The sequence below is a fragment of the Selaginella moellendorffii genome, unplaced genomic scaffold, assembly GCF_000143415.4.
Source record: "Selaginella moellendorffii unplaced genomic scaffold, v1.0 SELMOscaffold_11, whole genome shotgun sequence".
NCBI lineage: Eukaryota > Viridiplantae > Streptophyta > Lycopodiopsida > Selaginellales > Selaginellaceae > Selaginella > Selaginella moellendorffii.
The window spans coordinates 2,310,823-2,325,137 of NW_003314272.1; the positions used below are offsets into that span (position 1 = coordinate 2,310,823).

A 14,315-nucleotide genomic window follows, 5' to 3' on the forward strand; every position below is an offset into this window, starting at 1 on the left:
AAGCTTTGTCAAGAGAATTTATACAGCCGAAGTGTAGTAGGATTGAAAAAGTTGAGCGGATGGGGCATAGCTAGAGTACCTGGACTTGAGAAAAATGTGCTGGCAAGCGTCATCCAGAACAATAAAGGCTTCCTTCCAACTTACTTTCAACCTTGGAAACATAAACTTTTCAGATGCTGATGGAGTGATGACGAAATTGGGAAGCTGATCATCATAGCTGTTCAATTCATAGTGAGCATTGATCTCACATCAGATCGGTAAACCAGTTTATGAGCTTCCTCTCTCTACGGAAGTGGGAACCAACACTAGGGTAATCCACTATGCATTTGTGGGGTGTTCTACTATACAATCCAGGGAGGTGGTTTGAGACACTCCAAGACAGGGTTGGTCAATTTTCAAGCATCCTTGCTATACTAACGTATTTATCATTTAATGTAAATCTGTAAACCCTAGGCGTGGATAGGGCACAGGGCAAGGTGGGCGGGCGGGCAATGGCGGCTGGGTACGAGCGCGATGGCTATGGCGGCTACGAGGACTCTTACGACGAGCGGCCAGACGACGCGCACCCGCCCGATTACGTCCCCGACTATGTCAAGTCTTTCGTCGGCTACCTCTACCGCAGCATCCGCGAGAAGAATGTCTACGAGGTACACCAAATGTACGAGAGCAGCTTTAGCAAGCTGAGCGAGCGCTTCTTCTCCAAGTCGCACTGGCCCTCGGCGGAGCTCGTGGCGCCCTACGTCGACAACGATCACGTCTTTTGCCTCCTCTACAAGGAGATGTACTACAGGCACGTCTACGCCAAGCTCAATGTCACCTTCCAGGAGAGGCTGGAATCCTGGGACAATTACTGCAACCTCTTCACGGTCATCCTCCATGGAAACGTGAATATGCAGCTGCCCAACCAGTGGCTCTGGGACATGGTGGACGAGTTCATCTATCAGTTCCAGGCGTTTTGCCAGTACCGGACCAAGCTCAAGAACAAGACCGAGCAGGAGCTAAGCTGGCTCAAGCAGTACGACGAACAGGTCTGGAAGCAAAGAAGCTTTCCTCAGTGTGTCACTGATTTCTTCCTTCTCGGTTTTGTTCTCGCAGGTGTGGAATGTCTATGGTGTGGCGAATTTCCTCCAGGCTCTGATTGACAAGTCGGAGATTCTGCAAGTCCTGGAGGAGGAGAAGGACGGGGCGGTGACGGCCTTCAGTGCCAACGATGGATATGACTACGAGGGTGGCAGCAACGTCCTCAAGGTCTTGGGATACTTTAGCATCATTGGGCTTGCGCGGGTGCACTGCTTGCTTGGGGATTACCACACGGCTCTCAAGCGCCTCGCTCATATTGATCTCACGCAGCACGGAGTATACAGCTCTGTGATCGGCTGCCACATTACCGCGGCGTACTACTACGGGTTTTCGAACATGATGATGCTGAGGTGAGTTTTTCGAGCGTGAGCTCTCCTCGCTGATAAAACCTTCCTTTTGCTACCAAGGTACATCGATGCTATCAAGACTTTTAACCAGGTGCTTGTGTACATCTCCAAGACGAGGCAGTACCACCAGAAGTCGTCGCAGTTTGAATGGATCCTCAAGAAGAACGAGCAGATGTACGCGTTGCTTGCGATCTGCCTGTGGTTCTGCCCCCAGTGGCACCTCGTAGAGTCCGAGAATGCGAGGAGCGATTCTCAGAGGAATGAGACCGTGACTCACCAGCTCAAGGAGAAGCGTGGGGAGAAGTTATCCAAGATGCACAAGAATGACGAGGCCGCTTTTGACGAGTGTTTCTCGTACGCTTGCCCGAAGTTTATCTCTCCATCGCTACCTGACTTGAGTGACACCTCTGGAAACTACAGCCAGGTAAGTGTGTCCTTTTTTCGTATCTTTTCAGTTCTAAGCGGGCACCTGGAATCCACAGGAAGCATACAGGCTGCAGTTGAAGCTCTTTCTATCTGAAGTCCGACAGCAGCAGCTCCTGAACAAGATCAGAAACTACGTGAAGCTTTACACCACGATATCTATTGCAAAGCTAGCCTCGCTTGTGGAGGTAGACGAAGCCACGCTGAGGTAGCTTGTATTTCGTTTGTCTTCTTGCGTTCTCAGCACTTAAGACTTGGCAGGATGGCTTTGATGACTTACAAGCACAAGACTCACTACATTGACGACGATGGCAGCGTAGCATCTACCGCGGACGTCGAGTTCTACATTGACGAGGTTGGGATTTGCTTGCTCGCTTGATTCTCACTCATCAGAGAGCTCAAATCTCTTCTTTATCTTTCGTCCAGGATGTTGTACACATAGCAGAGCCGAAAGTTACCAAGCGTTTTAGCGAGATCTTTGTCCGCCACATTCTCAAGGTAATGCTCTCAAGAATTTAGCTCTTTCTCTTTTAACACCATGGTTTCGCAGTTCGACGAATTGGTTGGGGACCTGGAGCGTGTCGCACTAGAGTGAAAGATTGTTGTGACGCGTAAAAGACTTTTTTGTTGTTAAGAGAAGAGATGAAATGTTCTGGCAGTGCCATTTGTATTAGCGTGACTCGTTCAAGAGAAGGAGAAAAACCCTCTTTGGGAACAAACGAAGGAAGAATGGAGGTGATACCGGTGCCTTGTTTGGACGACAATTACGCCTATCTGTAAGCTCTCGAGAGTGAGTGCTTTGACGAAAGTTCCCTGGATTGATTGATCAGGATAATCGATGGAGCGAGCAAGCAGGCAGCGGCGGTTGATCCCGTGAAACCCGAGAGCGTTTTATCGGCAGCCAAGAAGCATGGAGCCCAAGTGACCATGGTTCTCACCACCCACAAGCACTGGTAGAGCTAGCTTTCCATTCTTTCCTCCGCAAGAAAGCTTTTCTACCAGGGACCACGCTGGAGGTAACAACGAGATCAAGAAGCTCGTCCCAGGGATCAAAGTCTTCGGTGGTGCCAAGGATAATGTGGAAGGCTGCACGGATCCTCTGGAGCACGGAGCGGAGCTTGAGCTGTCCAAGGATGTGAAGATCAAGGCCCTCCACACTCCATGGTAAAATGTCCTCTCTTTTCTTCTCGTCTGTGATGCTGAGAGAGCTGCTCTTGGCATTCGTAGCCATACCAAGGGCCATATCAGCTACTTTGTCACCCACAAGTCTGGAGATCCTGCCGTCTTTACTGGCGACACTCTGGTACTTCCTGTCTTTTCTTTCTTGGTAGTCTTAGAATTTGCGCTGCGCAGTTCGTCGCCGGCTGTGGCAAGTTCTTCGAAGGCAAAGCTCAGGATATGTACCACTCTCTGTCCGAAGTTCTAGCCGAGTTGCCTCCGGCTACTCGAGTCTTCTGCGGACACGAGGTCTGTCTTCCACTTCTTGTATACTTTCCGTCTCTCAGCGTTTCGAATCCACCCTTGCAGTATACCGCCAAGAACTTGAAGTTCGCCATGTCTGTCGATCCCCACAATGATGCTCTTAAGCAGAAGGTTGCCTGGACGGAAGAGCAGCGTCGGAATCACAAGCCTACGGTCCCGTCAACCATCCGAGAGGAGCTCCAGACCAATCCCTTCATGCGTGTTAACGTGAAGGAGTTCCAAGTCCATATGGGAGAGAGCGATCCGGTTGAGCTGCTGGCGTCGTTGAGAGCCGCCAAGGATCAGTTTAAAGGCTAGCTCCCTCTGTCTGGATCCTTGAGATGATAAATGATAAGTTGGCTTCCTCGAAACTTATTCTTCCGGAACGTCGATGTGGATTTCTTGCTTGCCAGTGGCAACCATCTCGATGGCAGCTAAAAGCTTGCGAATCTCAAAAGGCTTCCCCATGTAACTGTCCATTCCCGCTGAAAAACATGTATCCTCGTATCCACGCATGGCATGCGCTGTTAACCCGATTATGGGCATTTTTCTCAGACCATCCCTGGCTTCCTGTTCCCGTATTCTACGAGTTGCTTCCAATCCATCCATGATCGGCATCTGGAAAGAAGACTTGAAACTGGAAACTTGGAAAAGAACAAGCTACCTGGATGTCCATGAGGATCAAATCAATGTTGTCCCGGTTTGCGTCCACGGCCGCTATCGCTTGGACTCCATCCCCCACAACGGTCACAATGTGGCCATGCTTTTGGAGGAGTCTAGACGCAACCTTCTGATTCACAAGGTTGTCCTCCACCAAGAGTATGCGCTTGGTTACGTCAACCGATATTTCTGCCTCTTGTACAATGCTCGGGTCCTTGACGCTTAGAGTGACTTCTTCTTTCGGAGTCACAGGGCTGGGAGCTTGCTGAGTGCCATCCTTGGCGACCATGACGCGGGAAGTCGTATCGTCCGTAGATTCCCGAGGTGCCGGGGCTTCGTGACCATCTGCATCTGAGCTTACGACTTCAGTACTAACAGGTTTTCCCTGCGTAGTCTCGGCTCCTACACAAACCAGAATACTTATAAGTTGCCTATACAAAAAATACGTACTTTGAGAAGTCACGGAGGCAGCTGTTGCGAAGAAACCAGATGCTTCCTGGGCAGCGCCCTCCTTGTTCAAGAGGTAAGGCAAAACGATGTAAAAACTACTGCCTTTTCCATATTCGCTTTCCACCAGTATGTGACCTCCCATCAGCTCTACAAATCTGCAAAATCGCCGCAGCTGTTAACGAGTTTGAAGTCAGCTGCAGTTTCCTTATTAGCCAGATTGTTCTTAGAAAAACCAAAACTTACCTCTGTACCACGCAGAGACCGAGTCCTGTTCCACCATATAAGCGAGAAATCGAAGCATCCGCTTGAGTGAAGGGCTTGAAGACATCCTTGAGCTTGTTTTTGCTGATGCCAATCCCACTATCCGATATCTTGTAAAGAATGGTCACTTCGTCGGCTGACCCCCGGTTGGTAAACTTGGTGTGAGCTTGCGTGTGTTGAGGCATGAAAAGGTTTCTCGTCTCTGTAACTTCCAGCATCATTTCTAACATGTCTGACCACTGAGAGGCGTTAAGTCTCGATAGAACCGAATCGTCTTGCATTCCGAACCTGTGAACCGAAACCTCAACTCGGACCTCGCCATCGGGTGTGAATTTCAGAGCATTTCCAACTGCACGGAGGATCAGAGTTAGTTGCTCACTGTGTATACCACCGCCTCACCTAAGTTCAACAGGCACTGCCTCAACTTTCCCGAGTCCCCGACCAGAAACTCGGGCACAGCGCTGTCGATTTCATAGCTCAGCCGAAGGTTGTGTGCCTGCGCACGCGGCTGTAGAATGTGCACAGTGCTCTTCAGGACGTGATGAAGATTAAAAGATATCAACTCCACTTCAAAACGGCCAGCCTCGATTTTCCCCAGGTCCAAAATGCTGTTGATGATATGCAGGAGCAACTCGGCACACTCGCTGACGGTGGTCATGTTCTCCTTCTGCTCATCTGTGAGAGAAGTTCCAAGCACCAACGCTGACATTCCAAGTATTCCGTGAATAGGAGTTCTGTACAGGAAAAACAAAGTATGTTAAGGCACTGCGAAAAAAGAACGAGACGAATAATCAAACCTGATCTCATGACTCATGTTGGCAAGGAAATCGGACTTGGCTTGGCTCGCCAGTTCTGCTGCTTGCTTCGACGTCTGTAACTCTTCATTTGCCTTGACGAGCTGATGCGTTCTCTGGAGCACTAAACTTTCAAGCTCCTCATTGAGCTTCTCAAGCTTTTTAGCTAATTGATGCTTCTCCCTGACAGCAGCCGCAAGTGACACAGCTACAGCTGAGCTAACAGATACAAAAAGCTCTACCTGCATGACAATCCGCGGTTCCACGGTTGGGCCACCTCCAGAGATATTGTAGAGAGCACCCTTCTTTTTCACGGTCGACCAAGTGCAAAACAGGGAGATCCCGCACAAGATGAAGGCCCATCCCATCCGGTTGAAGCGGAAAGCACTGTAGACGATGACTGGAAAGAGAAGATAAGGCAGCGGCTTCACGTACGTAGGAATGACGAGCGTGTAGACTGTTATCAGCAGCAGCACGGTGATGAACCCGACCAAAAAAATCTCCACAATCTTCCCCGGCCTAAACATCCCCGGCTTGGGCTGCCACACGAAGCTGTGGAGAACGAAAGGTGACACCGTGATGGAGGCAGCTACCACACCCAGCCACCATGTTGCCCAGCAGATTGTAAACTCCTTCCACGGCACCATGCGCCCGACACACTCGATCAAAGCTATGGTTGCCTCGAAAGGTGCCGAGAGAAAGCAGGTGACGAGGAAGTACCACAGAGCATCCCCAAGTGATTCGATCGTCGGTATCAGCCTGGTCTCGGAGCACAAAAATCTACGCACCATCCAGCTGCAAAAGTGGACCTCGAGCGTCCTGAGAGTAGCAGCCCCCAAAAGAACCACCGACTTCAAGAAATTCAGGCCTTCCGCGCCCCTGTCCGTGAAGTAGAGCCTGACGCCGAAGAGCCCAGCAAAGTTTCCCAGGAGAACGAAGCATCCTTTCTTGCAAGCCACTGCGAAGCCCACCGCATGAGGGAGATAGAGTGGGAAGACGATCACCTTGACGATTTGCTTCTGGAGCGGTGGTGCCGACATCTCAAACGTTGCTGCCCCGAGCGCGATCTCCAGCGCCGTCAATCCCAGGTTCCAGGCCAGGAAAGACGCCAGGCATCGCGGGCGCTTGACATGAGCCACGATGCATTTGAAGGAACTGGCAGCAAATCCCTGAGCGCGAGAAGCTGCACTGGAGCACAGATCCTGGATATCAATCAGCCCCCGACCATTGGCCATAATCTTCACCCTGGCATCCTTCTCTGGCACTGCCTCAATCCAAGGAGAGCTAATCCCCCACCCGCATTCTCTGCCTTGCGAGACAATCGCGGCCGCTCTAGCGCGCGATCCGCCAATCGCACCAGCGGTGGAATCCAGCGAGCGATGGAGGGATCATCGCGATCATACCTGGGCGGAGAATCGAGAAACCCTAGCACACGTCCTTAGGGCTTCGCGAGAAGACGATGCGACCAAGATTTTTCGGTTCGAATGGTTTAACGGATACATAGCTTCGCGGTTTTCTTTCTTCTAAAAGAATGGAGGGCTAGAATCTCGCCTATCTAGCGGCGCATACGCTCGGCAATAATCCTCAATCCCATATACCTGGAAGACCAATCACATCAAAGAAAAAACGAATATCTCACTTACCTTCCCAGCATCATGACCGTCGCTTGCGGGTTCGTACCGGGCGAGAAGTTAAACGTGGAGCCGTCGATGACGCGCAGCGCATCAACGCCTAACACGTGGTAGTCGCTGTCCACGACTCTGCCCACCTGGCAGCCACCGTGGTAGTGCCAGATTGTCTGTACGGTCGACCTGCAGAAGCTGGCCAGCGTGACATTGACCGACGACCGGAGCGTTGAATCCGCGCGGACCGGCGATGCCACCGTCCCGCCCGAGGGAAGAGCTTGGGCGTCGTAGCGAAAGCGGCGCATGGAGCTGGAGAGGATGATCTCCTCGATCTGGTTGATCCCTTCCACGCAGCTCTGGAGATCTTCCGGGTCCTGGAAGTAATTGAAGGTGACCTGGGGATTGTCCGCGGCGTCGAGCGAGGTGAGCGTCATCTGGCCGCTCGATCTGGGGCCGATCACCTTCTCGAGCAGCACGCCCGCGCTCAATCCATCGAGCTCGCCGCTGCCCGCCTCGATGAAGCTGCCGTAGTGCGTGATCCCGACCACCTGGATGAGGCTCGTCTCCACGGGCGCGGGCGAGAGGAGGTAGACGGTGTTCATGGGGTTGTCCGCCATGCCCTGGCCGACGCCTGGGAGATTGACGAGCACGCGGATGCCCATGCTCTCGAGGTGCGCGCGCGGCCCGATGCCATTGAGCATCAGCAGCTGGGGGCTGCCCATGGCGCCCGCGGACAGGATCACCTGGCTCTGGCGATTGGAATTGAGGCGCGCGATGTGCATCCGGCTGTTGGCATCGCGGTATTGGACCCCGATCGCGCGCGGCTGGTAACCTACACACACGACGATCCGGCCGAGAAGAGAAAGATAGTAAAATAAGAAAACAGGGGATCCCAACTGGAGCGCAAGAAATTCGAGAAAATCTGAGAGATCGGGCTTCGGTGGCTCACGCCAATCGCAGAGAATCGAGGAGGAGTTATCGAATCAATCGAATCGATCGGACAGAGAGAAAGAAGTCGATGACAACAAGTGGAGAAATTTACCTGAGGTGTCGAAGAGGATCCTCTGGACGCTGGCGCGGAGGAGCACGAGTATATTCCTGGCGGTGGCGTAGCGGAGGAGGTCGGCGGCGGTGTGGCGGTTGCCCTGATGGTCGAAGATCGACCCCCCAGTCTTGGTCCCATAGATGTGATCGAAAGTGGCGCCATTGTCCGGCGTCACCCCGGTCTCCAGCAGCCCCGCCCTAAATGCGCTCTGGAACGCTCCCAGCTGCGGCACGAACGCCACCACTCTCTCCACCCACGGATACGACTGGTTAACCAGGCGCGCATCCCAGCCAACCCTGCGCACGTAGTCGGGGCTGGCGCGCGTGTAGAAGCCAGCGTTGAGGCAGCTACCACCGCCCAGGACGCGCGGGCGAGTGTTGCGAACGCCGTCGGTGGACGTGAAGGCCTGCGCGGGCGTGAATTGCCCCTCGGTGTCGTTGAGGCTGCGCCCAAAGTTCTCGATGCGCGTGATGTTGGCGTTGCCATAGGGCGAGGGGCCGCGCTCCAGGACGAGGACGCGGAAGTAGCGGGAGAGCGTCGCCGCCAGAGGGCAGCCGGCGGTGCCGCCGCCCACGATGATGTAGTCGTACTGCTCGTACACCGGGGAGTCGGCGGCGTCGCGGAGGAACGAGTAGGGATAGGTCTCGTCGGCGCCCATCCCTGCGCGCGCGCGAGGAAGAAGAAGAAGAAGATTCAAGAGAAAACATTTTAAAAATTGCGCGAAAGATTGGGGCGATCGATCGATCGATCATCCAATCTCGCTTCTTTTTTTCTTACCTGGCGCGATCATCAGCGCCAGCAGCAGCACCAGCGCGGAGCTTTGCATCGTGGATTTCTGCCGGGATTGGAGGATTCTCATCGCAATGGCGCGCCAATTTTCTCTCTATTTCAAGAGCTAGGGGAGTGGGCGAGGACGACAATGCGAATGACCTGCCCAAAGGGCGTGGCGCCCAATCTTGGCATGCTTTCGAGGGGCGTACCCACAAATCTTGTGTGTGTTGTTCTCGTCAAGGATATGTTATTCATGGATCGATCTTTCTAGCGCTGGAGCTTCTCTAAACTATTCGTTTTTAAATTTCCGGATATTCTAATGTGCTCAAATCGCCGCCGTCCGCCCGGGTCTCGTGGATCATCCCTCGAGCGCCTCGATTCGCGTAGCTCGCTCGCTCGATGCAAGTTATGATCCTGTTGGCGAGTCTCCTCACAGCGCAAGCTCGATGCCAAGGTGCCATTTCCAAAACCTTTGGATCTCAAACAAAACAAGGTGTGAGCTATGGTGAGCTTCAGATGATTTCTCCAGGTTACCTCGTCCGAGTTGAAGCTCTCGAGGATTATCCCGCCGCGACAGGGCACCGCAAGATCCGACCAGTCCATGTCAAAAATTCCAAAGTCCTTGGAAAGTTCCTGGAGCAAAACAAGGAGTTTATACTGTCTAGAAGCAGGAGGGAAGTAATATACCCGACCCAAAGGTGTTTCCGGGTCGCCAATTACTCCAAGCACATAGCCTCTATAATCAGCGTTCGATCCCTGCAGTACGAAAAATACATGAGAAATCGTATCATCAAAACCAGAACACGAACCTGTCCGTGAATCTCTAGAACTGGCGTTCCCTTCAAACTCTACACGAACGGTAAACACGATTGATCTTAGAACAATTGATGCTACCTGTCTAGACGCCCAATTCAAATACTCCTCCCAGGAGAGGTTTGGAGCGTCGCGATCAGGACGTAAAACTTGCCAGCCATAACGACGAAGTTGTCGCTCCAAGACATTGACGACCTTGGAGAACAAAGAAAAAACATTAGAAGTTCACTACAACCAGCGTAACTTACATCAAGGTTGAATTCCCGCTCGCCAGGAGCACCAGGTTCATATCCAGGATCTATCCAATGACCTGGAACGACTGTGATTCGGTCACTCTTACCAATTTCACGCGAGGATTTGAGGTATGTAGACGTAGGTAGTACTTTGTGCCTTTTTGTCTGCCAAAACAGAGACAATCACTAGACAAACTTTTAAGATAAAGTCGAAGTACCCGCTTGCTTAAGATTTGCGACAGTTTGATAGAAGCGATTTTTAGTCGAGCCGGCAAGCTGGTTGCGAAATTTCCACAAAACGCATTTGATGGAACATCTAATTCTCCAGTAGCAACCTGGAAACCAAGTCTTATGACCAGTGAAAATCGCCACTGCCGAGAGTTTCCAACTCACCGCTTGACATGTCTTTGTGATTTTGATCCGCTTCGAGTACTGGATTGATAAAACATCCTCTCCTTGTTGAACTAATACTCTAAACTGCAGAAAAGTTGGCAATGGTTTCCCCAAATATAAATATCTGCTTACCAGATTTGCAGCTTGCCAGTCGAGCTTTAATCTCCATTGAGGTCCAAGTGAGCCATTAACCTGTCAGAGAACTAGAACACCTTACTTAGCACACCACAAAACAATCATGCCCAAAACCTCTACGCTTGCACATAGTTTCGCTTCGCCACCACCAGCATCAAACGTTCTCGTTATGCTCAGCGCAGGCACGGGAAAAAGCTCGACGACAGGACGCAGGGCTGCACAGCCCAACACCCTTCAATCACTAAACGATGGAAAAAGTGAAAGATCAAACCACTCGGAGAATAAAAGCTGCAGTACCTAGCTTCCCGCAAAACAGTGACATTGGCTTGATCTTCGCATAAGCAAATGTGCGCGGGGAATCCATTCTCCAGTCCTCTTTTTTCCAGTCCTCTTTCGTCACTTTGATCCCCAAGACAAGGGAGAGGGGACACCACTGCCATCGCCATCTTGCATCGTCGGCTGGATTACAAACTAAAAGTAAGAACCATTTGAAAGAAGAGGAGGAAAAGAACACTCACACAAGCCCAAGCAATCTGGAAACGCAAGAGCGCGCTGGAACTTGACAAGAAATCCATTCGCGGGGCTGATCTTCGCTCCCAGCTTCCATCTATACTCCTGCAAGAGGAATTAGTCCCTATGAAAGAAAATGCGGGTATCCATTAGATCTAAGCTAGCTCACCCGCGATCGAACGCGCTTGTAGTGAACTGGAGGTACATATAATCTGTACGGCCGAGTGAAGCATTGCTCTCCTATACAAACCTCGTCCTCCTCGTCGAACTCTGGGAGGTAGCACGGCGGCCCTTCCTCCCCCATTTGCCCTAAAAACAGGGGAGATGGGGTTTAGCTCGTACGGCGCCACGTTGCAAGGTCAAAAAGATCAAAAGCGTCAGACGAAGGCGCTAGGGTTGGGGCAGAGGAAGAGCGATGGCAATGGGCGGCAGAGCGCGCGGTGTGGCGTCCAAGCTTCGCCGCATTTCGGTCTGTGTCGTCGCATCTCTCGACCTCGTCTTAGCTCCTGTGATTGATCCGTGCAGGCTGGTTGCGAGATTGCTCCGCATTGGTGGTTTCGGCGATTGCTGACGACGGTAGGCGCTTGCCCGTGCGATATTTCGGGATCTGGCGTGTGATTTGTGCTGGCAATTCTTGTAGGATCTTCGATCGCGGCTGGCGGAACTGATTCCGGGAGAACAGGTGAGGTCACTGAGCTTTCCTGGAAAGCGGTAGATGAGCACTATCGTCTTCTCTATAGGAGCGACTGAAAAAGCTGAAAAAGGAGCATGGATCAGTTCCGCTCGGCCAAACCACAGTCGATATGGTATGCGTTTGTTTGAGCTAGTTAGTCATATCTATGATCTCTCTATTCGCTTCAGGCCATTGGTGGAATGCGAGGGATTAAAGGCATGCTTTGGGAAACGTCCCTGCTCGATCCTGAAGAGGTAGTCAAGGATTTATTTGTTCTTTGCTGTTTCAGCGTCCTTGGCAAACAGGGTATTCGTTTTCGGGGCTTGTCCATTCCAGAGTGTCAAGAGAAGCTTCCAGCTGCCGTTTCCGACGGTGAACCGATACCAGAAGGACTGTTTTGGCTGCTTGTTACTGGTGAGGTAAGGCATTAGGCTTTCAAATGTTTTGACTTTCTTATACATTGTTCCCTTCAGGTTCCCAGTAAGGAACAAGCTGCGACGTTGACGAAAGACTGGGCTTCTCGTTCTGACATTCCGGGCAAGTTCGATTACAATCTTTTTGCTTGTCTCACAGAAATGTGTTTCATTCAGGTCATGTGTATGACGTTGTGAATGCACTTCCGATTAATGCGCATCCAATGACACAGTTGACTGCTGGAGTTATGGCTTTGCAAGTAAGTGTTTGACATAGTTCAAGAACAGTTACTGAGCTCGTGCTACAGACCGACAGCGAGTTTCAGAAGGCGTATGAGAAGGGAATTCACAAATCAAAGTGAGTAGTCGTAGTTATATATATTCCTGATAATTGAGCGGTGTGTCTAGGTTTTGGGAACCAGTGTACGAAGATTCGATGAACTTGATTGCTAGGTTGCCAGGCCTAGCGTCCTACATCTACCAAAGGTTTGCATAATTTGCAACTTGTAGTGATGCTAAATGTTTTCGCTGCAGAACATACCATGGAGGCAAGCTGATTGAGTCAAACAAGTCGCTGGATTATGGAGCCAACTTTGCTCACATGCTGGGTTTTAAGGAGCCCAAAATGTATGAGCTGATGCGCCTGTATCTTTCTATTCACAGGTTAGTCTGCTACAGTTTCCTTTGCCGTGAAATGAGGATGGCGTAATTGACTTTCAGCGATCACGAGGGAGGAAATGTTAGTGCACATACCGTGCGGCTGGTAAGTTTTTGTGATCTTCTCCAAAAATACTCTTGATGACTATTTATCTCTAGGTGGGGAGTGCACTATCGGACCCGTACCTTTCTTTTGCGGCCGGAATGAATGGTTTGGCGGGTCCATTGCATGGTCTTGCAAACCAGGTTTGAGTTTATCATCGTGTGTTCTGGCCTGAAGTCTGAAACTCAATCAGGAAGTGTTGCGTTGGATTAATGAAGCCGTTGAAGCGATCGGAGCTGATGCTTCCAAGGAAAAGCTGACAAAATACGTAAAAGATACTTTGAATAGTGGAAAGGTCAGCTTTGTTTGGAATGAAAAAAATTTAAAAAATCAGTTGCTTAACTCTGCTGTACAGGTGGTTCCAGGCTATGGACATGCAGTGCTGCGTAAAACGGACCCTAGGTACACTTGCCAGCGCGAATTTGCACTAAAGCATCTGCCCGACGATCCGATCTTCAAAATGGTAGCCTTCAATTGTTGCTTTATTTTCTCATTTGGCCACACTCTGATCACAGGTATCCAATCTTTACGAAGTTGTGCCTGATATTCTTCTTGAAACGGGAAAGGTAATACTCGCTATTCACGGCAATCATAATGCCCCCCTTCCAGGTGAAAAATCCTTGGCCTAACGTGGATGCGCATAGCGGAGTGCTTCTACAATACTTCGGGTTGACTGAAGAGAAGTACGTTTTTCCTCTTTTTCCTCTCTTTTTTCTCATTAAAGGAAAAAAGGCTCTGACCACTTTACTTTTCTTCTCGCAGCTACTATACCGTGTTGTTTGGCGTCTCTCGGGCCTTAGGCGTTCTTGCACAGGTACTACCATTGTGCTTCCAAGCTCTCCAATTGACTGCTTGTATCGTACCTTCAGCTGGTGTGGGATCGCGCACTTGGTCTTCCAATTGAAAGGCCAAAGAGCATGACCATGGGGTGGCTGGAGAACTATTGCAAGAAGCAAACCGTGACAGCGTAAGTCGACGCTCTCGAAATTTTCATTCTCGTTTTCTTTCGTGAATAACGGCCGGTGTAAAAATACAATGTGGTGATAAGGATTGACAAATCCAATGAAATGAACAACAGGAAGAAGAAGTGAAGTGAGAGTCTCTCCGACATGGAGGTACTTGAGTCTCGACATGGAGAGGCATCATGAGAGAGAGGATGGATTGAACGGCGTGGGATTTGATTCCTAGCTATGAAAAGCTTCGCCACCGAGGAGGCCAGCTTCACTATGCTGGCCTTTTCCATCACCGCAGTGGTCTTTTTCTCAAGAACAGCGCCGTGGAGATCCGACACCACTCCACCGAGAAAACGAAAAAGAAGAGAGCTTGGATCTTGAGTGGAGATGCGGAAAAATCTGAGGCTCGCAAAGTCACTCCTTTACTAATTTTATTTTCGCCCATTTGAACGCGAACTTTCTTCCTCTCTTTCTCGTTATAAAGCGTTGACACTGGTTAGTGCGTTGCATCTCGC

At 50.8% G+C, this 14,315-nt stretch overlaps 6 protein-coding genes across 9 annotated transcripts; 3 read left to right on the forward strand and 3 right to left on the reverse strand.

Annotated features, from left to right (window-relative positions):
* The first annotated feature begins 448 nt into the window (after window positions 1-448).
* Window positions 449-2,508, forward strand: LOC9651263 (eukaryotic translation initiation factor 3 subunit L). The gene is made up of 7 exons (XM_024673784.1): window positions 449-1,028; window positions 1,096-1,430; window positions 1,488-1,851; window positions 1,910-2,058; window positions 2,112-2,205; window positions 2,277-2,348; window positions 2,401-2,508. Exons 1-7 carry the CDS (start codon window positions 492-494, stop codon window positions 2,443-2,445), a joined length of 1,596 nt encoding a protein of 531 aa, XP_024529552.1. The 5' UTR covers window positions 449-491; the 3' UTR covers window positions 2,446-2,508.
* On the forward strand, window positions 2,473-3,682 carry LOC112345962 (hydroxyacylglutathione hydrolase cytoplasmic-like). Its single transcript, XM_024673785.1, has 6 exons — window positions 2,473-2,626; window positions 2,681-2,803; window positions 2,853-3,014; window positions 3,078-3,153; window positions 3,204-3,317; window positions 3,378-3,682. The coding sequence occupies exons 1-6, from the start codon at window positions 2,493-2,495 to the stop codon at window positions 3,627-3,629; spliced, it is 861 nt and encodes a 286-aa protein (XP_024529553.1). The 5' UTR covers window positions 2,473-2,492; the 3' UTR covers window positions 3,630-3,682.
* LOC9651264 (sensor histidine kinase AruS) lies at window positions 2,492-7,015 on the reverse strand. Of its 3 annotated transcripts, XM_024673783.1 has the most exons (8): window positions 5,480-7,012; window positions 5,082-5,416; window positions 4,944-5,031; window positions 4,665-4,805; window positions 4,465-4,576; window positions 4,348-4,373; window positions 3,976-4,192; window positions 2,492-3,929 (listed from the first exon to the last, which is right to left on the reverse strand). In XM_024673783.1, exons 1-8 carry the CDS (start codon window positions 6,709-6,711, stop codon window positions 3,684-3,686), a joined length of 2,397 nt encoding a protein of 798 aa, XP_024529551.1. In that variant the 5' UTR covers window positions 6,712-7,012; the 3' UTR covers window positions 2,492-3,683. The 3 variants fall into 3 exon arrangements, with proteins under 3 accessions (XP_024529551.1, XP_024529548.1, XP_024529549.1); XM_024673780.1 differs by lacking the exons at window positions 2,492-3,929; window positions 3,976-4,192; window positions 4,348-4,373 and having other exon boundaries at window positions 4,464-4,593; window positions 4,665-5,031; window positions 5,480-7,015; XM_024673781.1 differs by lacking the exons at window positions 2,492-3,929; window positions 3,976-4,192; window positions 4,348-4,373 and having other exon boundaries at window positions 4,562-4,615; window positions 4,665-5,031; window positions 5,480-7,015.
* On the reverse strand, window positions 6,857-8,804 carry LOC9658902 (protein HOTHEAD). The gene is made up of 3 exons (XM_002969090.2): window positions 8,144-8,804; window positions 7,120-7,933; window positions 6,857-7,074 (listed from the first exon to the last, which is right to left on the reverse strand). The coding sequence occupies exons 1-3, from the start codon at window positions 8,802-8,804 to the stop codon at window positions 7,032-7,034; spliced, it is 1,518 nt and encodes a 505-aa protein (XP_002969136.1). The 3' UTR covers window positions 6,857-7,031.
* A 331-nt stretch (window positions 8,805-9,135) lies between these two features.
* LOC9658903 lies at window positions 9,136-11,308 on the reverse strand. 2 transcript variants are annotated; one of them, XM_024674050.1, is made up of 13 exons: window positions 11,171-11,308; window positions 11,010-11,098; window positions 10,789-10,950; window positions 10,606-10,706; window positions 10,489-10,548; window positions 10,357-10,440; window positions 10,182-10,298; window positions 9,979-10,128; window positions 9,812-9,925; window positions 9,727-9,765; window positions 9,605-9,673; window positions 9,452-9,550; window positions 9,136-9,387 (listed from the first exon to the last, which is right to left on the reverse strand). In XM_024674050.1, exons 1-13 carry the CDS (start codon window positions 11,206-11,208, stop codon window positions 9,217-9,219), a joined length of 1,293 nt encoding a protein of 430 aa, XP_024529818.1. In that variant the 5' UTR covers window positions 11,209-11,308; the 3' UTR covers window positions 9,136-9,216. The 2 variants fall into 2 exon arrangements, with proteins under 2 accessions (XP_024529818.1, XP_024529816.1); XM_024674048.1 differs by having other exon boundaries at window positions 11,010-11,106.
* A 50-nt stretch (window positions 11,309-11,358) lies between these two features.
* LOC9658904 (citrate synthase 4, mitochondrial) lies at window positions 11,359-14,279 on the forward strand. The gene is made up of 20 exons (XM_024673917.1): window positions 11,359-11,470; window positions 11,527-11,577; window positions 11,642-11,683; window positions 11,742-11,807; window positions 11,863-11,928; window positions 11,980-12,093; window positions 12,148-12,211; window positions 12,265-12,347; window positions 12,396-12,445; window positions 12,496-12,573; window positions 12,622-12,750; window positions 12,808-12,850; window positions 12,904-12,990; window positions 13,041-13,142; window positions 13,203-13,310; window positions 13,363-13,413; window positions 13,457-13,530; window positions 13,610-13,661; window positions 13,717-13,814; window positions 13,926-14,279. The coding sequence occupies exons 1-20, from the start codon at window positions 11,417-11,419 to the stop codon at window positions 13,936-13,938; spliced, it is 1,425 nt and encodes a 474-aa protein (XP_024529685.1). The 5' UTR covers window positions 11,359-11,416; the 3' UTR covers window positions 13,939-14,279.
* Window positions 14,280-14,315: the final 36 nt, after the last annotated feature.